The sequence below is a fragment of the Mercenaria mercenaria genome, chromosome 1, assembly GCF_021730395.1.
Source record: "Mercenaria mercenaria strain notata chromosome 1, MADL_Memer_1, whole genome shotgun sequence".
NCBI lineage: Eukaryota > Metazoa > Mollusca > Bivalvia > Venerida > Veneridae > Mercenaria > Mercenaria mercenaria.
This window is the reverse complement of record NC_069361.1, coordinates 96651727-96675482: the sequence shown is the minus strand read 5'-3', so window position 1 is coordinate 96675482 and position 23756 is coordinate 96651727. Positions and strand designations below refer to the sequence as shown.

General features: G+C 36.0%; 1 protein-coding gene across 1 annotated transcript; it reads left to right on the top strand.

The window, feature by feature from the left end:
• The first annotated feature begins 1994 nt into the window (after nucleotides 1-1994).
• On the top strand, nucleotides 1995-21902 carry LOC123529556 (centromere/kinetochore protein zw10 homolog). Its single transcript, XM_045309928.2, has 8 exons — nucleotides 1995-2164; nucleotides 8999-9201; nucleotides 9542-9649; nucleotides 11749-12803; nucleotides 13105-13280; nucleotides 17247-17447; nucleotides 18656-18790; nucleotides 20484-21902. Exons 1-8 carry the CDS (start codon nucleotides 2128-2130, stop codon nucleotides 20855-20857), a joined length of 2289 nt encoding a protein of 762 aa, XP_045165863.2. The 5' UTR covers nucleotides 1995-2127; the 3' UTR covers nucleotides 20858-21902.
• The last annotated feature ends 1854 nt before the right edge of the window (nucleotides 21903-23756 follow it).

Below are 23756 nucleotides of genomic sequence, written 5' to 3'. Positions count from 1 at the left end.
CATGGTCTGTTTATTGTCCGGCCCATACCTCTGCCATTCATCAAGGGGTTTTAAATTGACTTGGCAATGTGATTGCAAGACACGAAGTGTGGCGGATGGACGGAAGTACGACCGATGGAAGGACGGAATGACGCAGCCTATTCCTATGCCCCCGCAACTAACCAGATAAAACTCTTAGAAGTGTTGTTAAAAGGTGGTGACTGCTTGTTCTTTTAATTGTTTGTTTTTCCTTAATTGCATATTTACTTAGTTGACGTAATTTTTTCTATTTGTATATCAATCATGTTGAAATTCATTCATCCTTATAGGAGAAGACTGCTGCCAGTTTGAACGAAAGGCATGCCGCTGTCGTGAACTGACGTTGTAAGTCAAATGCCGTGAACACTACAAAGATTATTTTACAAAACGTATATGCGCAATTCTATCTCCGGTGCCTCAATTTAAGCACCGGGTACATTTTGATTTATTCCAGTCATGTCTTTTCTCTTTATGTAATGAAAACACGATTTTAAATAAGTTTCTGATAAAATGGTGATTTATTTGCCATATTTTCCTCCGGAATGGAAAGGAAAGCAAAGAACTTAAAGCATTTATACACAAAATCCAGATATCCTATCAGTAAGTCTGCGGATTTTTTTATCGTATTTCACTTGTTCTTCCACTAATCAAGAACATATTTTTCAGGATAAGTCTTTGTTTATATACAGATCGGAGTCCGAAGCCTGATTTATGATATTCTTTTTTCAAAAACCGGATAATTCAAAGAAAAATAAACTACTGACTGTATAATTTGTCGAATTATGTGCGCAAATCGTTCACCGGAAGTGTCGCAATTCCATTGAAGCGGAGCACCAGGTGCTCGAATTGCGCGATTAGCAGCAGTGTTACTGTGACTTCTTCTATCTTATGCTCTCATTCTTATCAGTTTTTCTTTTAACCATGTACAGTGAGGTACTTCATGTTGTAAATAATTATCCCTTACTGCTGCACATGTACAGGGGCCACCCTATGTACAGTATATTAATCATGTTGCGATTACTTCAACTTCGACTGTGTTACTTCCCACATTCAAATTTGATTATAACTGGAAGGTCGGGGGTCATCATTAAAATCTCACTATGATACAAATGTGTTAGTTATAGTTAAAAATGAAAACTAGATAATTGTGTTAGAACATGTGAGCAGCTAGACTGTTAGTACTGAAGGCTTGCACTAGCCTTGATGTTGTATGGGAGTTAAATTCATTCCAATATCTGACTGAGCGAGGGAAGAAAGAGTTGATGTGAGACTATGTACGTGAGAATGGCACAAAGAAGTTATTGTTTCTAAATAGTGTTAGGTGGTTGTGGTCTACCATAACAATGCTATTGGATATCTTGTATAGAATGACCAGTGATGCATTTATTCTAACATTGTTCTAAAGTTGGCCAGTTTAGTGATGCAAGCATTGCCGTGACACTACTTTGGTATGAGTAGTCGTTCATGACATATCTAGCTGCAGATCTTTGCACTCTTCCTATATCATGTGTAAGAGTTTTTTGCCATGGTTGCCCTACTGTGCTACTGTATTCCAAAAGGTGTCTCACATAGGTCTTATCTGCTTTTTCTTTTATACTTTTGTTGCTAGTATGTACATTTCTTTTTATAAATCTATAAGGGTATTACTCGCTTTTGATGTTACATTACCAATATTCTGTTTCCAACTAAAGTGTCACTGATAGTTACTCCAAGGTATTTTGCATTTTTGTTACTTCTAATTCAATGTTGTGAAGTTTGTAGGGGTACTGTAGATGACATGTTTTCTCTTTTTGATAATTCTAATGATCTCACTCTTCTTTTTTTCAAGTTTCAAGCTTATTATTAAGTCCAGGCCCATTCAGAGTATCTGATAACCAACAAATTAAGAGGTGATTATTGAAATGTCAATTTGACTGTCTTTGAGTTCATTTCATGTCGTTCTGGTATTTTCGTTTCTTTGGAACGGTCACCGACAACAGCAAGCGTTCTCGTGATCAAGCTCAAAGCGCGGATTTGGCAAATTCATTTATTTAAAATCCTTTATGGATTTAAAGGATTTTATCCTTTTGACCAGAACATTTTATTAGCGATATTTTATAGCACATAGAAATGGCTTCCTTTGTCGCAGAAGTGTTGACATCTGCTGGTAAACGATTTGTTTTAACTTCAAGGCCAAATTATAACTTAATCAGGTCGGAGACATCCCCTGGATTGAGAGACATTCTCCCGATCTAAATATTGTCTCTCGTTCGAAAGACAAAATGTCTTTCGTTCGAAAGACTCAAATTAGCTTAAGCAATGAAAATCATTGAAAGAGTAATTAAAACTCTCTTTTTAGAATGCGCAAATTTATTTCAAATATAGAAAATTATCTTTCTTTTATCAAATTTTCAAAATCTAAATTATTTTGGGAATTTTGTTTAAGCATTATAATGCTTAAGCAAACTTCTATGACAATGTGTTTCTTGTAAAGTTTACTTGAAATAACGAGTTGTTTCAATGATTAAATAATGCGACTGTAATGAAATGATTGTTTTAATAATGATTTCATGTTTTTTCAACACTTAAGCTGAATACAGTCTTTCGATCGAAAGACATTTTGTCTTTCAAACGAGAGACAGTGTTTAGATCTAGAGACTGTCTCTCAATCCAGGGGAAATCTCTGACCTGTTAATATAAGCCGTTATAGATAAATTATCTAAAACATACTCACAAATGACCTTCATTTCTCTCAATCCAGGAGAAATCTCTGACCTGTTAATATAAGCCGTTATCTATAAATTATCTAAAACATACTCACAAATGACCTTCATTTATGCATGTTGTAAATAAACTAATTAATTTCAAACTATAGTTGTGAGAATAAATGTAATTATCACAGGAACCCCTCCTTACAGGGCCGGTGCTCTACCGACTGCTGCACATCCTCCCCTAACCTTAGTCTAAATAATGAGACCTCGGGCAGACCGATTTTACATTGTCTACCTAGAGGTCTCAACCAGAAACAATCAAAACTGTGGTGGAAACTGTGGTCAATTGAAATTACGATTTATCAGTAGTCACGATTTTTCTTTAGCCTTAACTGCTTACCTGTTGTTTTAAGGCAGTGGCTAGAGAACCGGAATCGGTTCCCTAGACTGCGAACTTATTCGTCCGGAACCGGTTCTCTAAGCAAAATACTGTGCATACATGTAGGCTAGGGAACTGGAATTTTATTTCTATGCATAATGCTGCCGAAATCCACTTTGTTTCTTGTTAAGTGTCATGCATATTATTATATTAATTAATTTCACCATGCCCTTGCATTTATCTGCGTTTACTGTCTCCAAAAGTGTACTCGCCGCATATATACCATGTCTGCCGTATTGGAATGATATAAACTAGTACGAATGAATGCGTGAAAACTACTGGCAGTTTTTAAATCAGGGCCCACACTGGGCTGAAAAAAGTTGGAGCCACCTTTTTTTTTCGGAAACGGTGGGGAGGGTGCTGGAGAGGTTTCCCTTCCTGCGGCGCGTTGAAATTTTTTTCACTTCCCATAAGCAAATGATGATATTCTAGCTATATAGGGGGACTTTTGAATGAAAGTGGGTATACCTCTAAATCAAGTTTTGTATTTTAAAATGTTGTTGGATGTTTGAATCAATCCGGCTGAAATATTTTTCCATTAAAGCTTCTTTTTGTTGTGTAAATGCATGGCTCTGGGGTTGTGTTTTTGGTGTTCTGTGCTTCCGAGAAATCTACCCTTACAGTATTATCTTCTGTGTTGGTAACTTTGGTAAAACCAATACAGGATTACATTTCAAATCCATTTTTAAAGACATTAAAAAAACATGGCAAACACCTTTACTAATTACTTACTAAGATCTGACGGTGGCCACAATGTTAAAAAAATCATCAAACCGTTCATTATTTTGCTGATTTGTTTATTAATTATTTGATCCATGGAAATTAAAGGCATCAAACATTTAATCTGCCGTAATGACAACAAAACAAAACGATTATTCTTACCCGATAATTGGTTGCTAACTGATAGCAAATTGCATCTTCTCGCGTGTCAAGATGTTTATTATACATTACACATTGTTAAATGTAAAGTGAACGCAGTCTGGGTAGTACTATCTCAAAATAAGTTAATTTTATAAGGTAAAATTATCGGAACCAGTCAACTGTTTTTTAACATAATTTCTCGGAGGTTTCGATTTAGAACGTCTGAAACAAAATGGCAGTCCAAATTACGATGATTTTTTCATTTTCGCCACTCCCGATTTTTCTTCGCCACTTTCATCGCAAATTCGCCAAATGGCTCAAGTGGCGAACGGCAGCGTGGGCCCTGTAAATGTTATATAATTTTGCTTTAAAAATGTACTATGTTTAAATTAATCAAATATAAAATAATATTGGTTTGTATAATTTGCATCATTACATGTTTATAGATGAACAAATTAATTTAATTGCCCTTAAAACGTCAAACAGATTCTTTGATCACTTTAAATACTGGTTTGTAACACCTCGGCATTTTACATTCAGAGATATGTAATCAATACTAATTAACAGAAATTAACAGTGCCGACAATTTCGCATTCATTAGTACTAGTTTATTTATCATTCCAATATGGTGGACAGTATGCGGCGAGTACACTTCTGGAGACACAGTAAACACAAATAAATAAAAGGGCATAGCTTGCTGAAAAAGTAAAATTAATTAACTTATTAAGATAAGTACATGCACATGATACTTACCAAAAGAAACAAAGTGAATTTCGACAGTTTTATGCATAGAAATAAAATTCCGGTTCCCTAGCCTATGCACGGTACTTTGGCTAGAGAACCGGTTCCGGACGAATAAGTTCGCTGTCTAGAGAACCGATTCCGGTTCTCTAGCCACTGCCTTGTTTTAAATCATAAATAGTAAACCAAAAACATAAGAACAGGACGTATTTATCAAGAATTTCTGTTGTAAAAAATTTAAACCTCTAACGTTTCAATCGTCTTCATGTAATGGCGGTCAGAGGCGTGACCAATGAAAACACTTCGTGTAGTAATGTGTTTACCGGTGATCGGCCATTTTCCAGTATGTAGTACACTCGTGTTAAACCTTGGCATTTTTTTAACTGCCATAGTTTGAATTTTTCTCAAGAAATCTTGGTAATATATACATCATTGAAAGGGAAAAATTACAGGCTTTCTATGTATGTATTTCTTTTTTTTATCCGTTGCATTATTATAACATAATTCCCGCCCAACGGATTCCATTGGGTGTTACTTACGCAAAGAAGAGGACAGTGCTACTACATTCTTTACCTTTTCTGGTTTGTACTCGGAGGCGGATATCGACAAGTCAAAATAATATAACGATATTCAACTCTCAAGTACAATTATTTGGACTACCCTAACGTGACCAAGTCTGTACCATGCCATACACCCAACAAATTCTCTCAAATGTCACAGGGTGAGAAAATTGTGCAGCCAGACTGGGACTCCACCCTGGGGCTTCGGATAGTCAAAATTATTCGACGTTCAGATTGTTTTATATTTGTGAGGGCAATCTAACATCAAAACTTTGAAGGACCAAAATAATGGAAGTTAAATCACAGTACACAGTCATGTAAAGTTATTGGTTTTTTATGGCGTGTAAACACACAGTAAAAGTTGATCATGTACAGTACATACAAAGGTTTAAATCACCAGAAAATTCGTAATTTTGGATATTATTTGATAATTTTTTCATAGATTAATGAGGAATTGAATCCCCTTTCGATACATGTAAGTTTTATTTTAATTTATGGCCAATTCCTGAAATAATCGGCATTTAAACCTATAGCATGTAAAGTGTCGGCAGCAGTGAAAATTTCATCGGAAGTTGCTTCAACTATTTTGGTCTTTCGAGTGTTTGACACGAGTGGGGATATCGCCCATATGAATAAAATATCTCAATAGTTCCTAGGATCGCGTCAGATAAGTTGGACTAGGGCTTCGGAATACCGTTCAGATGCTCTACCGACTAAGCTACCCAGTGGCCTACACATTTTCTCCCCGTTTAAATATTCAAGTTCTATTCATAATTTTAACATGTCCCAAAACATTGCTGAATGATACTTATTTCACTTGGGTATTGATTACATTTTAATCGGACTTTATCATAGACTCCCTGTGTAAAATCTCAAACTTTTAACTAAAATTATAGTATTAAATCAATATAATTTTTTAATGAAACTTCAAAGTTTTGTTGTTTGTAGCATCATCTGGGGCATGTACAATGATAAATCTTAATCTGATTTCTCAAAATTTGAAATAGTGTGATATTTATTTCTAAAGTCACTGATGTTCATTGTAAATATACTTCATTATACCCAAGTGGAAACTGGCAGGTACTGAAAAATGCAGCTCTCTGATTGGTCAGTTAGAACCCCTAATGTACTGTGATGTCACGATAAAGTTATGAATACCATAACACATTTCCCCACCATTTAAAATTCATACTCCAATTTCAGCAGGTACTTTATATATAAACAATTGAGGCATCGAACACTAACCAGTGTAATGCTGTCATGGTACCATGCTGGGCGCCAAATGTCACAGGGTAAGAAAAATGTGCTCAAACCCGGGACCCCTTGCATACAGAGAGAGTGCTCTACCGACTGAGCTAACCGGCTACCTGACACATCCTCTCCCCTAACGTGACCAAGTCCATACCTTGACATACAGTGATACCCCTACAAATTGGAAACTCATCCTTGAGTTCCGGAGGTAAATAATATTGCATGCGTCGTTCGACTCAAAGCAAGCATGCCACAGTCCCCCGTTGGGCGCCAAATGTAACAGGGTGAGAAAAATTTGCAGTCAGTCCGGGGCTCGAACCCGGGACCCCTCGCTTACAGTGTGAGTGCTCTACTGACTGAACTAACCGGCTGCCTGACACATCCTCTCCCCTAAGTCCGTACCGTGTCATAATTGCAGCAGTACCAAACAAGTCTGGAACAGTCTTCCAAACAGATTTATGTGTACAACAGACTATAAGGAATTCAAGTCACTGATCCAGACTTGGAGTGGTCACAAGTGTGCTTGTTCCATGTGCGCCAAAATCATACCCAATCTGCATAGTATTTTCTTGTTTTGATACCCTGCTATGCATCCCTCTTGTTTTGCTGTACCTGTATTTATTTATTTTTATGCTCCTTGAAGGGCGAGCATATAGTTGCCGCTTTGTCCATCCGTCTGTCACACTTGTCCGGAGTATATAGTGAAACACAACTCGCTCGAGGTCGCAAGGGGATGAGCAAAATGCTCGAGTTATCCATGGTTTCGAGTGACCCAAATATTTGCAGAGGAAACGGTGATGCGTAATAATAACACACTCGTGACATTTTCAAAAAAAATCGTATTACAAACGTTATTTATGATAGATCGTAAATGGCACATGTGAAGAAACAGCTAAGACATTTTATTTATTTGAAATACTGTAATCTAATTCGCAATTTTTTTTCTCCAAATTAAGATCTCATAATTATCGTCTCATTTTTATGAAAAGGCTATATTATTTCCTTTATTTGCATGCAAACAATTGTTGAATAAAATATTAAGATCTCATAATTATCTTCTCGATCCCGCAAAAAATGTAATAATTAATAACAATTTGGATCAATAAAATTTTTCTTCCACCTTTCATCAATAATTAATCTCATTATCAGATCAAATATACCAACAAAGAAACATTTAATACACAGGGACCAGGTGTCATGCTCAAGCGATCGAGTTATCGATGCTCGACCCAGCCATGGTAATTTCACATAGAAAATAGAAGGAAATCGGCCGGGACTACATGAATTGCTCGAGCGAGCCCGGGTGCTCGAGTCATCGATGCTCGAGGGAGCGGTGTTTCACTGTAACTTGAAAAGTATTAATGGCATTTATTTGAAACTTCACATAATCATAGAGGCCATTAAGACAAGGTGCAGTGTCAGAGAATCATAACTCTACCTTACCTAGTTTTTGAATTATCTCCCTTTATTATACAAAATAAGGCTTGTCCGGAGCATTACTTGAAAAGTGTTAATGGCATTTCATTGAAATTTCACAGAATGATAGAGGACTCAGGTCATTTATTGTAGTTGAAACTTTTTAACTTCCTTTAAATTGAATGAAGCTACTTTATCCAAGTGATCAATTTTTATGTGTAGTCAAGTTGGAATAAAGTTTCAGTGGTTTATACTGTAGTTCATCTTAAACTATGTATTGCAATACATATTATATCATACACTTTGTATCACAATACATTCTATATTACAAGGCGAGTGTATCGTTGCACCCTTAATTTAAAGTCATCCATATTGGGTGAAAATCACAAATGACCGTTAAATATTCATACATATGTAGTGTGTAAAGCCTATAAATTTACAGACAGAAAAGTCTTTAAATTTATGGTTTGTCCATATATTTATGGATTGTTCATATGTTTACAAAATGTCTGTAAAAACATCAAAATCCTACACTGAGTATACCTCTTTCTCATAATCCTGAGTCTTCTCATTGATCTGAGCCTCTTGAATAAATTTTCCTGTTCGTTAATTTTTATGCTAGTGGGCGTGAAAGTTGTTGCACATTCCATTACCTTTCATGAACAGACTCAATCAAATCGAGTCTGCTATTATTTTGCTTAGTTGCATTATGTGCTTCCAAAGTATCTTTTCACAGATTTTATTGTTTTATTGCAACCATTTGATAGTTGAAAAGGAGTAAAAATCTGGTACATAAGTCAGAATGTAGGCCACTAGGCCAAATCTTAGAAAAATCTTGTTTATACAATGTCATGTACTTTCTTCCTGATATTCATGAAACATGGTCAGAATGTCTCATCAAGGTCATTGAAGGTAGTCTCTGGATCACGTTTGGTCTAAAACTAGGTTTGCAGTTGCATTGCTCTTGTAAAATTCGTTATATTTTTATTTTCTGTTCAGACATTCTGTTGAAATATTTACAGGCCAGCTGGAGACACAGGAAGCCACTGTCAAACTGCAGCAGCTTTCCAAGAAGATTGACAGCCACAAACTGGAAGTGTATGAAATCACCACAAACAAGTACACCAACTTTCTTCCTCAGCTACACAACACAGAGCAACTTGTTAGTGATGTAGAGGGATTTAAAACAGAAATGGATGATATTGCTAACAGGATTGAAAATCAGGTACTGTAAAATCATATAATTTCGTGGTTTTGGTCAGAACGGCAATTTCGTGGGGATATGAATTCATGGATTTCATCTTTTGAACATAAAATGAATGGGAATTTTACTTGTTCGTTGGGATTAAATTTCGTGGATTGACTACGAAATCCATGAAAATTAGTCCCCTACGAATATTAATGACTTCACAGTAAATAACACTGATCTCCATGTCCTCTCTACTTTACATGACTGTTAGGATTTAATAATAAGAAATTGTATGAAGCTCAATGAAATTGAAATAATGGACTGCTTTAATATTGTTTGAGGGAATAAATGGTTATTGTTCTTGATTTTTTTGTAGATAAAAAGCCAGTTGAACATGTCAACAGGAGAATTTAAGTCATTAAATGGACAGCTGGAAGATGTTAACTCTCTGCTTGTGGTGCTTGAGAAGATTGTCAACCTACAGGTCAGTAAATAGAGAACTCTTTAGCAACATTGACCTGTGAATATTTTATTGTAACCAGGTTTTTTTTTAGCTCACCTGAGCAGGAAGTGCTAGGTATGAGTGATTGTGACCACACTACTAAAGTGACACCCAAACATTACAGGAATGTTCCTTGGATGATCAGGGCTTTTCCCCTATAAAGCTGTCCCCGTAAAATAAGGCATTCATAAAGCAAAAATTTTTTTTTTTTCCCAATTCTGAACTAAAAATTCCCATAATAATGATAGTTAACTATAAGAGTTTTTGTAGAGATAGTACCTAAAATTTTAAATTACAAAAATGTACGAAAAACAATTAAAGAAAATAAGGTAGATTGCTTTATATTATTTATTATATAACATTTAAATAAACGGAGTTTAATAAAGCCTAGATTTGATCATTTTGAAGCATATTATTTGAAATTTTCTGAAACTTCTTATTTAATTTCCATATATAGCTCTTGCAGATAGTCCTACCTATCAGGTCATTGATAAATATTTATTAAATCCCCAGTTAAACTTACCTCAGTTCAAAAACGTTGTCAAATACATGTATATTGTACGACATCAGGAAGTGTTTTAACTCTAATAAAATAAATTCAGGTGCACCATTAAGCTGAAATATTGATATAATGTCATTTGTCTGGTTTTAACTCACACGTAGTGACAAGGTGAGCTTTTGTGATCGCCCTTAGTCCGTCCGTCCACAATTTCTTGTGAAGAAATAGAGACCACCTTTTGCAATTGATTTTTATCAAACTTGCACACAACTTTTATTAGCATAATATCTCGGTTCCTTTCGAAAACTGGCCAGATTCATGGGTTCCAGAGTAATGGCCCCTTAAAGGGCCAAAATTTGCTATTTTGGCTTGTGAACACAAGTGGACCACATTTTGCAATAGATTTTAATCAAACTTGCATACAACTTGTACTGGCATAATATCTCAGTTCCTTTCGAAAACTGGCCAGATTCCATTATGGGTTCCAGAGTTATTGCCCCTTAAAGGGCCAAAATTTGCAATTTTGGCTTTTGCAGCCATATAGAGACTTCATTTATGGTTTGATTTTGATACAAACTTGCAAAATATCTTAGACAACAATAAATCTTCAATACCATGATGAATCTGTCAGATCCAGTCATAGGTTCCAGAGTTACAGCCCTTAATTGACCCCTGAAAGAGCCAAAATTTGTTAATTTACTTTGTGAACACAATAGAAGTGATATTTTACATTTGATTTTAACCACACTTACACACAACTTGAGTCACAATAAGATCTCGGTTCCTTTTGAAAACCGGCTAGATTTCATCATGGGTTCTAGAGTTACTGCCCCTGAAAGTGCCAAATTTTCTATTTTGGACCTTTCAGCCATATAGAGGTTTCATTTATGCTTTGATTTGATACAAACTTGCACAGCATGTGTACCTTAATGATTTCTAGGCCAAGTTTGAAACTCGGTTATGTGGGGTCAAAAACTAGGTCACTAGGTCAAATCAAAGGAAAAGCTTGTTAACACCATAGAGGCCACATCTATGACCCTATCTTCATGAAATTTGGTCAGAATGTTTATCTTCGTGATTCCTATGCCAAGTTTAAAACTGGGTCATATGGGGTCAAAAACTAGGTCACCTGGTCAAATCAAAAGGAAAAAGCTTGTTAACACCATTGAGGCCACATTTATAACCCTATGTTCATGAAACTTGGTCAAAATGTTTATCTTGATGATTCCAAGTCCAAGTTTAACAGGTGAGCGATATAGGGTCATCATGACCGTCTTGTCCAATTGTTTTGCTACCTTGTGTTATATTGTGCTTCTTAATTATAAGGAAAGGGCATATCAGTCAAATAACACTGGTCAACGTTATTGCCTTTTATTTAGTAAACAATATTGTTTTATTTTCACTTTGTTGCAAAATATATAAGTATTCAGGTTAAGACTATAGGCCTCTCTTATGCCTTTCGTTACAGGACTGTGTATCAGATGTTCAAAATGTACAAAATATATTGCATGTTAGGTTTAGCGGATAACACATCACTACTTGAATGCTTTAAAAGTTCATTGAAACTTCTCTGTCTTAACAGGAAGGATTGGAAGCAATAGAAACTGCTGTGAGAACACAAGAATACTCCAAGGCAGCTGATGCTGTTCGTTTGGTGAAGTCGTTGCTTGATCAGAAAGTGTTTGGACATGAAAACGAGGTGACAATTCTCTCAGCTATTCAGACCGAGAGTAATATACAGATGCAGAAGCTGATCAGTGATCTGTCTGAGAAATGGAAAAATATGATACAGTGGACAATACCAGATGATAAACAGAAAAATGCCAACTCAGAAAGCGGTAGAAAAACTGAGCTGAAAATAAATACTAAAGGTGAAAAAGCAGACCTTCTTGATAAAGTTGTTGTTGGCATGAAGAAGATGAATATTCTTGATGAGAAAATGAAAAGGTTTGGAGAGAGGTTGTTAATGAATGTGATAGAACCAATTATGACTTACAGTCAGTGTGAAGTGACTGAGAGTGAAACTGGCAGTTCCAGGATTCTTACAGTGGTTGTTAAAAATGATGATGAGATGTGTTGTCCTGCACCGCAGGAAATGTTTGGAAATTTAGACAAAGTTTTACGATTCCTGAACCCAAATATGCTGTATGTAGTTATAGGTGAAGCAGTCAATGAAAATTCTGATCCTTGTACATTGATGACAGTTCTAGGTGACTTGATTGCCAATCAGACGTTAGAACTGGCTGTAAAACAGTGCCTTATCAAAGCTATACCTAGTAGCAATAAGGAACTTGAAGAATTTAACAGAGTTATCATCATGACAGAGGAGGTGCAGAAACACTTGGTAAAATTGTGTTTTATTCAGTCGGACAATACCATTTTAGTAGATTACATACAGAATGTCAATGTACTGTTTGCCAACAAGAAATGCCAGGAGATTCTGGAGAAAGCCCGAAGACTTATGACAACAGAGGTACATAACACAGTTGTAGTAAGCCATGATAAGCCTTTAGGCGAGTTAGCTCCCCTGATGGAAGGTGTTGCGGGCAGTGGTGGGAAGAAACCTCGAAGGGACGATCTTGCTGTAGAGTCGCCACTGAGTGGAAATACCTTCAGGCTTCCTAAATGTCATATCAGGTGAATTAGATATCACATTGTGCTAATTATGGAAAAACTTAAAAATTAACTTCTATATTACAGCAGTGGATATTTTAATGTAAGTGTATTTTTTTTTCTAACATTTTAAACATGTATCATAGAATTTGTCAGTAACTGATATTTGTGGAAGAAAATCAGTGACAACGAAACAGATACAGACCTTACTGAAATTTCAAATCGCTATACATGCATATTAATGAATTATTTAAAAGCAGGACTCTTAAAGGAGTTAATATAATTTACGTAAAACAGAAAAGTGCACACTTTAACACTTTTTCAGTACATCTATTCAAGAACTGATGACAATGGCATATGAGACACTTCGTGAGGCAGGGGAGAGTTCACCACAATGTGCCATACAGATGTTCTGTGCAGTAAGGAATATGTTTGAACTGTTCTGCAGCGTTTTTCCTACCTACCATAAACAGAGTCTGGAGACACTCCCACAGTTTACTGGTACTAAATTTATTTTATTCAATAATTGCAGGACTAAAGGCTTCATTTATATGACAGAGATAAGCATGTTCTCCAGAAGTGTACTGAAGCTTATTAGTTTGACTGAGATTTTTAAAGAAGAAATTTTGTTGTCACCATTTCATCAATGTCAGTGTCTGCATCACAAAAAAGTTCTTTATGTAAGCAGGTTTCTGGCCAAATGCTTTCACACATCTTTGACACTAGTGACAATATGAGATTATCTCACAGGGTAAGTTAAATAATGCTAACTTTTAATTTTGTAAATATTATGACCTTTATTAACATGGAAATTTTGGTTAAAGTTGTGCATGTACCAGTAAGCAGGTGTTTCAAAAACTACTAGGTCAAATGCTTTCCACACAAGTCATTGACATTATGAGATAACCTTACAGGGCAAGTTACATATCTTTATGTCTCCCCCCAGTTCTTGCCGTGTCTGTCCGTCACACTACATTTTCAATTAATAACTGTAGAATCATTTTGACCTAGAACCTTCAAACTTCATAGGGTGATGGGGCTTACAGGGTAGACAGCTATTTTTTTTGTCACTTTGGGAAAAGGTTCCGGTACCGACTGAATTGGGAAGAACAGGGCTAGACACTTACTTTTTTACAGTGGTGGTCCGAAGGACCAGCAGCTTTTGCAAACTGATGGTCCGACAGAATTTCAGGTGGTCCTACCAAGATGGATGTTGTTTTTTTTTAAGTTAACGGAACCAGTAACATATGAGACCCCCTCTTCTTCCATGGAGTACTTTTTACAAACACTGCAAAACATGTGATTTTTATATTATTATTTTGATAAACATCTGCCATTTAATTATTAAATAATTTTGAAAATCAAATTTAAGATAAAGATGTCAATAAAGAAGATTTTTTCAGCAATTCATATTTTAAGCGGGTGGGGTTTAGCTTCAAAATAAGAGCTTTTTTTTTTTTTGCAACATTTGTCATTTTTTCTTAAATGCAGACTTTTTATTGACTTTTCATTAAGATTGCACTAGAAAATCTCGTTAAAAATGTCCGAAAATCACGGCCTTGAAAACGGGTGACAAATTTGGAAAACGAAAGTTATAAATTTTTTATTTTTTTCATTATACCTATTGAATACTTATAATTTCTACTTACTAAAAGCATTTTTATTTGTTTTTGCCCAAACAAAGCCTCGGTAATGATAATAAATTAAATAAAATGCTATAGATCGTAACGGCCGATCGACTTATATAAACGTGTCAAGCACATAAAATAAATGATTTTAATGAATTTGTTGTTCAGTAATAATCGGCAAGACATAACAATACAGCATAAGCTGTATACCACTAATTAACAAGTTGTACAAACACGATAATAGGCTGCTTTGTTATCAATTAACTTTTAACTTTTTGATCAATAAACACTTTTAATAATGACGGGCATTATAATTGTACTAAATACAAACCCCGAGATGACAACGTGTCAGTCGGCGCGTGGCGTAATTGACATATGTCAGTAGCTAATTAATATACGACGCTCTGCCTACTGCCATACTTCCACTTATGGCGGCAAACAATATTTAAATTCACTGGGATTTTGATTGGCACAGGGGCAGAACTTTCGAACTCGAGACGCATCAAAGAAAATTTCAGCGGGTCATGCCGACGCATGGGGCATTTTCTGTGCGAGTCAGATACGAGTTTTTCTCGATTTTCGCGGGTCAAAATCCGGAACCTCGGGTCTAACGAACGCTGGATACTGTACTGATACCTCAATAGTTCGTAAATGAATAGTTCAAGCAGATAGATAAGTTACCGTGTTCCGTTCCCGGGTTTTAGTACCAGCGTTACATCCGGGCATTCCAAATTTCAAGAAAAAATACACGGGGAAAACCAAATTCTATTTTTAAACTGCAGTACCGTGAACAATTCAATGTTTATTTATTTATTTTAAAAATGACTTGCTTGTAATTTCCGGTGGTCCATCGGACCACACAGATTCGAGAAGTTAGTGGTCCTCCCTGAAAAGCACTGGTCTCGGACCAGCGTTAGTGTCGAGCCCTGAAGAATTGCAGCATAGGCCTGTACTTATTACAAAATTGCAAGCAAGCGATCATTTATGTCTGCAAAGTTAAGATATCTTTTGCATGTACAAGTCAATAAAATATTAAACTGCTAGACGATTTAACCAGTTTTCTTTGCCTTTTGGTGATTTTTTTTTATTGGATATTGGGAAAAATTGTCATTTTTAGCTCGATTTTTCAAAGAAAGTAGAGCTATTGCACTCATCCCAGCGACAGTGTCGCCATTAAAGTTTTTGATAGTCAAATATCTCTTTTACTATGACAGCTTTTGACTTGAAACTTGGAATAGTTATTTACTATCAATGTCTACACCAGGAGAAACAATCCCCGTAACCATGATTTGAATTTTGACAAGAGTTATGCCCCTATTAAATTAGAATTTTTAGGTTAAAGTTTTTGGTAAAGTCAAATATCTCTGTTACTATCAAAGCTTTTGACATGAAACTTAAAATAGTTATTTAATACTATCAAAGTCTACACCAGGAGAAATAATCCCCATAACTCTGGTTTGAATTTTGACAGAGTTATGCCCATTTTTAACTTACCGGTAGAATTTTTTGTTAAAGTTTTATAAAGTTTTTCTGGCAAAGCTCTGATTCAGAGTCAAGCACTGAAAAAAGGTGAGCGTACTGTCATCAGACAGCTCTTGTTAGAATTGGGAAAAGGTCCTTTTACTGGTACTTTATAGAGAAGGAAAAAAATCACTGGTAGATGACCCCATTTGTTTTCGGGATCACTCGATCAAAGGTCAAGGTCACAAAGGCCTGAACATGAAACTGTTTCTGATCAGTATCTTGCTAACTACTTGACCAGTAATGTTGAAACTTCATAGGATGATTGGACCTGCATCTAGTAGATGACCCCTATTGATTTTGGGGGTCATTCAAAGGTCAAGGTCAAGGTCAGGGGTCAGAACATGGAAAACCGTTTCAGACCAATAACTTAAGAACCATTTAACCCAGAACCTTCAAACTTAATAGGGTGATAGGGCTTACAGAGCAGATGACCCAGTCTCTTGATGAAAAGTCAAGGTCACAGGGATCAGAACATGGAAAAGTGTTTCCGACCAATAACTTGAGAACTACTTGACCCAGAATGTTGAAACTGTATGATGATTGGACAGGCAGCGTAGATGATTCCTATTGATTTTGGGATCAAAGGTCAAGGTCACAGTGGCCACAGTGATTTTTGTTGAGCCCGTTTGCAGTGAGCTCGACTTAGTCGCCACTTTTGGCAGTTCAATGTATGCGCGTGTCTGTGCGTGCGTGCATCTTTCCGTCCGATTTTGTCTGGACCATAACTGTCACATGCATGGACCAGTCTTGTTTATATTTGGCATGAATGTTAACCTCAATGAGAAGGCATCATGCACAAACCCCATGTTCCTATCTCAAAGGTCAAGGTCACAGTTGGAAGTCAAAGGTCAAATTGAAGTTTGTCCGGAGCATTTCTTCTTCATGCATGGTGGGATTTTGATGTAACTTGGCATGAATGTTCACCATTATGAGACCAAGTGTCATGCGCAAGAATCAGGTCTAAGGTCAAGGTCACAACTGACAGCTGGCGGGCTGGACATTCTGCCATAGAGCATACTTGTTTAAAAATAATTGTGAATGGGTCCGGAAAAAAATTGTGAAAACTAGCTAGTTTTATCTCAAAATTGTGGATTTTCCCACCTTAATTGTGAACTTTTTTAATACTTTGTATGATGAACCTTTACAAAGAATTAGTCATTGAATGTTCATTTGAAGGAAATTAGTGATACCGTAATTGCAATATAGGTAGGGTTCTTAATGGATGTGGATATTATTGAAATTGAAAGAAATTCGTCGAAAGCGAATAGAAAGCGGATATGAGTATATTTATACAATGTTTCATAATTTTTTTCAGCATTACATTACAACAACTGTATGTATATCTCACATCACTTGATGACACTTGGTCATCAGTTTAGTAAGAAACTTCCACAGACTATTAATGCTACATTTGTGGACCTTGTCCCAAAGATACGTAGACTGGGCACAGAGAGTTTTCTACAACAGTTGTCCAAACAGAAAGCACAGATGTTGGAATACCTTGCTGCAGCTAATGGTATGTATGTTGTTAGGCCTCTGGTAACTGGTCTCATTGCACACTGTTCAAGTTAGTTGGAAAAAAATGGTTTTATAGCTGTCTCAGGTTACACTAGCAGGGTTTGCACTGACCAGAGAAAGTCATTGGGAACAGACTACTGGAAAAGTCATGGAATTTGAAAACTGCTGATTTTGTTTATGGAAAACAAGAAATTCTCAAGAATAGCCTTAAATTTACAAAGAAATGATATTAGAACTCTAAATTAGACTACTTCCTCAAAAAAGAAAATTGTATAATTCCGATAATGCAGTGTTTATTAATTTTAGTCCAAGATTTGAATGACATCATGTTTGCATCGTTACTGGTAACTGGTTTAAAATGTCATGGAAAACTGAAAAAAATCAAGGACCTTTATCAGTTTGTCTGCAGGGCACTCGTTTGGCTGTTTTTGGGACCGAATATGGGCCCCATTCCCCTCATGGAATAATATGTTTTTTCCCCTTTATCAGAAGAAAATTTCCCTGATAATAGGTTGTTTGACACAACTAGATATGAACTCTCTTTCAAGTTATATTATAGTGCCTCAAATATAGTTACATTAGTTAGAAATTATTGAAAACAGTATTAATAAGTGTGAAAAGTAGTAGCATATATATGGCTAAAAACTCCCCCTTTTTGTCTTAAAAGGACGAAAAATTCCCCTTCCCGAGGGTAAGGGTACCTATCCCCAAAAGTTGTCTAGTGCCCTGGTCTGTGAACCATGACACTTGGTTATAAGGAACTTGTCATGGCAACAAAAAGGTGTTCACTGTATCTGAGGTATGCAGTATCCATATATCAAGCAGTGTTTTCTATAAATGTACTGTATAATTAACACCTGACAAATAGGGAACAGGTCAGGGGGGGAAATTTTGTGTTTGATTAGTTTTATCAGAACTTGGCCTTACATATTTATATTCATCTTGTTGTATTTTACAGATAAAGGGATTTAAATAACAGATTGTAATTATTCAAAATACACATGAATTGATAATAAAATGTATATAATGTAACCACACTAAGACACAAGGACACAGCCTTATAGATTTTGATATGGTGAGAGGCAATGTCTTTTTGACAAGCTAGACAAAATGTTTGCTTCATGAATCTGTTAAACCACACAAAAATATTTTAATGCCCTGCCACAAATTTGTGGCACTTGAAACACATGTCTGTTACAATTTCAGGATTCCTGAATGTGTCTGAGAAGGATGCTTTCTTTGCAACAGAGAGAGCTGTTAAACAAGTTCTTCATCAACTTCAACATCTGAGAAAAGTCTGGCATGAAATACTTCCACCAACCAACTACAGGAAAGCTATAGGTACATCCATTGTTTTGTCACCAAGTACTTATAAGATATTGGAACCTTAAATGGAATTATAGCCTAATGTAAGATTTTGTTTTCAAAAGAAATAACAGGTATGTTATTTTGCAGTTGCATACAATTAAATACCAGACAAAGATTTTTTTGTGCAAAATACTTTGTGCATTAACAAGCAGAATTGACCAACAGTTTCATTGATGATCAAAACTACATTTAGTAACAGCGATTTTTTTCCTTCTTTATAAAGTACCCCTAAAAGGACCTTTTCCCAATTGAAAAATGCAATCTTTTTTCCCAATTATCATCCAAAATTTCCCCAAATGACTAAATTAAGTTTGCATTTTGATGATTGTAGAAGGAAAACTTAGTTACATTGACATTCACCATGATTTAACGATTCAAACAGTTTGTTTGATGATATTTACTTGGAATTAAAGGAAGAAGCATTCTAAATGATGTTATTAATTAACTATAAAAATTCCCAATCTGAGTAAAACCCCCGCTATTTTTCCCAATTTATCCGGTACCGGATCTTTTCCCAAAAGGGCAAAACAAATCACTGAGCAAAGTTGCTGCATTCTGTAATTTTTATGCCCCGCTTTGAAGAAGGAGGGGTATATTGTTTTGCAGATGTTGGTCAGTCAGTATGTAAACCAATCTGTTTCCGGATGATAACTGAAGAACGCTTGGGCCTAGGATCATGAAAGTTGATAGGGAGGTTGGTCATGACCAGCAGATGACCCCTATTGATTTTGAGGTCAGTAGGTCAAAGGTCAAGGTCACAGTGACCCGGAACAGTTAAACGGTTTCCGAATAATAACTCAAGAACGCTTGGGCCTAGGATCATGAAAGTTGATAAGGAGGTAGGTCATGACCAGCAGATGACCCCTATTGATTTTGAGGTGAGTAGGTCAAAAGTCAAGGTCACACTGACCCAGAACAGTTAAACAGTTTCCGGATGATAACTGAAGAAGGCTTGGGTCTAGGATCATGAAAGTTGACAGAGATATTGGTCATGACTAGCAAATGGTCGGTCAAAATGACCAGCAGATGATCCCTATTGATTTTGAGGTGAGTAGGTGAAAAGTCAAGGTCACACTGACACTGAACCGTTAAACGGTTTCCAAATGATAACTCAACGCTTGGTGCCTAGGATCTTAACGTTGATATGGAAGTTGATCATGACCAGCAGATGACCCCTATTGATTTTTAGGTTGGTAGGTCAAAGGTCAAGGTCACATTGAGGCAGAACAGTAGATCTTTTTTGCCAAATAACTAGAGAATGCTTTGGTTTATAATCACATTTGATACAGAGGTCACTTATGACTGGTAAATGATCAATAATTATTGATTTGAGGTCAGTACGTTAAATGTCCAGTGCGCAGTGACCAAATAATTTCTGTTCCTTGTGCAGTTACTGAATGCATCAAGGGGCGCATTTCGTTTTCTACAAGCTCTTGTATTTATATAATGTGACTGACATAATTACGCAGATATCGTCTCAATCCCCTACATTTAAAAGGTCGACAGTAACAACCAGTTTTTGGGCAGAGAATTATTTTTAGTGTCATCCATGCCAAGTGGACTAATTTGTTTCTGTTAAATTTTTATTGGAAGCAGGGTCAAGACAAACACTTAACACTAATCAGGTGACTTTGTTTTATACTCGGCTTTTATTGTGTTTATATAGGAGGATTATTAAATGGTGTGATCATCGAGGTAACAGACAGTATCGTAGCTCTGGAGGACATCTCAGCCGACGACACCAAACAGCTGTCAAGGTTGGTAACAACCATCTCGGCGAGGGCTCCGGAATTGTTTAAAGTTGATGACGAGGAAAAGACAAATATAACAATAGAGATACAGAGAAACGTTGCCAAATGGCAGAGATTTCGAGAGCTAGACATGGTACTAAATGCCAGTATGATAGAAATTGGGGACAGATGGGCTTCTGGGAAAGGGCCACTGGCTGTTGTATTTACTGCCAATGAAGTGAAACAGTTGATACGAGCATTGTTTCAAAATACAGACAGACGAGCTGCTATGCTGGCTAAAATTAAATAGATTTAGTTGGTAGTTGTTGAAGATTTTGTTATGTTTGAAGTATTTATTGAGCAGTTGTTACTGGATTATCAGCAATTGAATTAATGTATTTATAAGCAGAGATGGCACACTGGCAGGATAAGACTGTGGTTTAAAATTTATTCAGAATTATTTCATATATGATTTCTTTGTCACTTGGAGTTGTTTTTACAATATGACTGGTAATCTTCCATTATCTTCTGGTAAAGAGAGCTTCCATTGTTTGACAAGACTTAGTATATTAAAACTAGGTATCTATAAACTTGTCATTGTAATGATTCTGTTTCAAGATAATAAGTTAGCTGTTATCATTAGAACTCTAATATATTATGCTATCATATATATTAAGCACCCCCGATCTTGTATCTAAATTTTGGGAAACACATACATTGGAATATAATACGCATTGAAAATTTGCGTGTTTGTTTAACAATGTATGGTCGATTGTATTGATCAGTAATAATTAGCTTGGAATACGGAAATAACAAACAAACTGTTTTAATTGCATGTTATTTAGACAGCCTCTGAAAGGATTTTACACATACATGTAGCCCAGAGGCGTGAAATTTTGCATTTTACATGGTTTTAATCATTCTACTGGCCCATTATCAATCGCTGTTGGATATGTAAGAAAATTGACTGACATCGTGAGCATGTGGCCACTCAAATGATTAATTAAATTTTAAAATTAAATCTAAAGAATTTAAAAAAAAGGAATACACAGTTTTATCATACATCGTGTATCACCTTAGGTTTTGGTACGGTACCCGCTTTTAGACCCAGCCAAAAGCGCTCTTCAATAGGTGCAAGTAATATAAACACCAGCAAGCTGACAAAAATTGTCCGATTTTCGGTGATATTTACATGCTATCAAACTCAGAAAAAAATGTATGAAGGTCTACTTAGTTGTATAATACGCACACCTTTGTGAAAATTAAAAAAAAATTGTAAAAAACTTGCGTAATATATTCAAATGTTTACAGTATTTGTTAAAATATAAGTACATAATAAAAGCATATATATGTAACACATGAGTTTCTTTACACTGATACATAATTGTGAACGCCTCACTTCCCCTTACAAAAAATAATAAGAGTTGGGTTTGGGGGAGCACTTGGATTTCTCTGTCCGTCCAACTGCCTGAATGTCATTTAGTCCAACTAAATTTGTTGCACATATTTCATAAATATTTGTCGTCAAGTTTTGTTTGGAAATTCACTCAGTAAAACCAGAGTTATGGAGCTTGATTTAGCCGAAAATGTGCATATAGAGCCTAAAAGTTTGTGACCAGTCCCCAGTCTTAAAAATATACTAAATCTTGCCTTGTCAACAAATAACATATGGCCCTATGGTAAGTGGGGACACCAGTCTCCTATGGATTTTAGTCAAGCCAAACATGAAAGATAGGTATATCAAATTTGTGAAGATCATTTCTGTTTGTCACAAAAAGTTCCTGAGTGTCCTCTAGAAGGAAGGTAAAACCTAGAAGGTCATTTGGAAGCAAAGAATGCAGCCAAGCAAAATAATAGTAGACATGGTTTGATCGAGTCTGTTCATGAGAGGTAGTTGAAAGTGCAACACCCCCTGCAACCCCTAGCACAGGCTTAAGAGGCTTTCTATAAGATAAGATATTGATGGGATCCAATTTTACCAGGTTTGGTCAGAAGCATGCTTTGATGGATCTTTCTTAAGATTTGTTCAATGGTTGCACTCGAGTGCCTTTCAAAGTTAAAAACTTCGAACAATTCCTTCTCGTGAACCACTCGGAAAGAAACGTTTTTTGATCGTTCTTTAATTTGTTGAAAATGTTCCATTTGATTGCTCTCAGGGGCATTAACAATTGTAGGAAAACCTATAAATGACATCTCATGAACCACTTGATAAATGTTACCCCAGGTTTGGTCAGAAGCAAGGTCAGGTGTGTTACTTGGTATATATATACATGTATTGCTACTTCTTGATATCACCTTTCTTGTTGAGAACCAGTTTTTGACACTACTAGTTTTACCATGCCGGACTGTCCATCCCTTTTAACTGGACTACACAGTATATGGAGAGCTATTGTACTTGCAATGGTGTCCACGTCAACAGCTTTGCACTCACTTTATCTCTGTTGTTCCTCAACAGCACCAACATCATAACACAAGATGCATACAGGGTTCCCACGCTTCCTGGAAAACTGGAAAAGTCCTTGAATTTTCATTTCATTTTCAAGGCCTTGAAAGTACTTGAATTTTACAGAAAGAGCAAAAAACCTGGAAAAAGTCGGGAATTTCGTTCTTTCTATATGCTTACAATATTGCCAGTGTACATAAAAAGCAAACATATTTAAATAGAGAAACACTGGCATTGCTATTTCTGTTCTTGAAAAATTCGTGTCTTCAACTCTTCACATCAGTTGAGATTTTAGTGGTGTTAAACCTACTTAGTCTATACGGATTTGTCTTTCTTTGTAAAGCGTCTGGTGATTAAGATGAAAGAAAAACGTGGCTCACTTTGAAAAATGATTTCTTTCCTATAAAGAAGAGAAATTTGCAAAGCTAGTGTAAAATACGACCTCAAAAGTCTGAAAATTGACAATAAATCGGTTACAATAGCCAGATGACTGCATTGTCCATGCTTATAATCTGACTGATATACATTTGACAAATTGCAGAGCACCCTTAAAATTGAATCACAAGGTGATGAGATGCTTATCAGCACAAGAAGTCAATCTAAAAAGCAACCTACTGACAATTTTGAAAAGTCTTAAACGCTTGGTGAAAATTGAGTCCTGTTTTTTAGTTCAATTAAATTTACATGTATTATACCCCCACGGATGAAGTTCAAAGGGGGTATAATGGAGTCTGGCCATCTGTCTATTTATGTCTGTCCATGATTC

Excerpts from the sequence above, each read along its gene's own strand:
- LOC123529556 (XM_045309928.2), top strand. The coding sequence starts at position 2,128 with ATGGCTTCCTTTGTCGCAGAAGTGTTGACATCTGCTG. Across the intron at positions 9,650-11,748 it reads AGAAGATTGTCAACCTACAG|GAAGGATTGGAAGCAATAGA; the intron begins GTCAGTAAATAG and ends CTGTCTTAACAG. Across the intron at positions 12,804-13,104 it reads CTTCCTAAATGTCATATCAG|TACATCTATTCAAGAACTGA; the intron begins GTGAATTAGATA and ends ACACTTTTTCAG.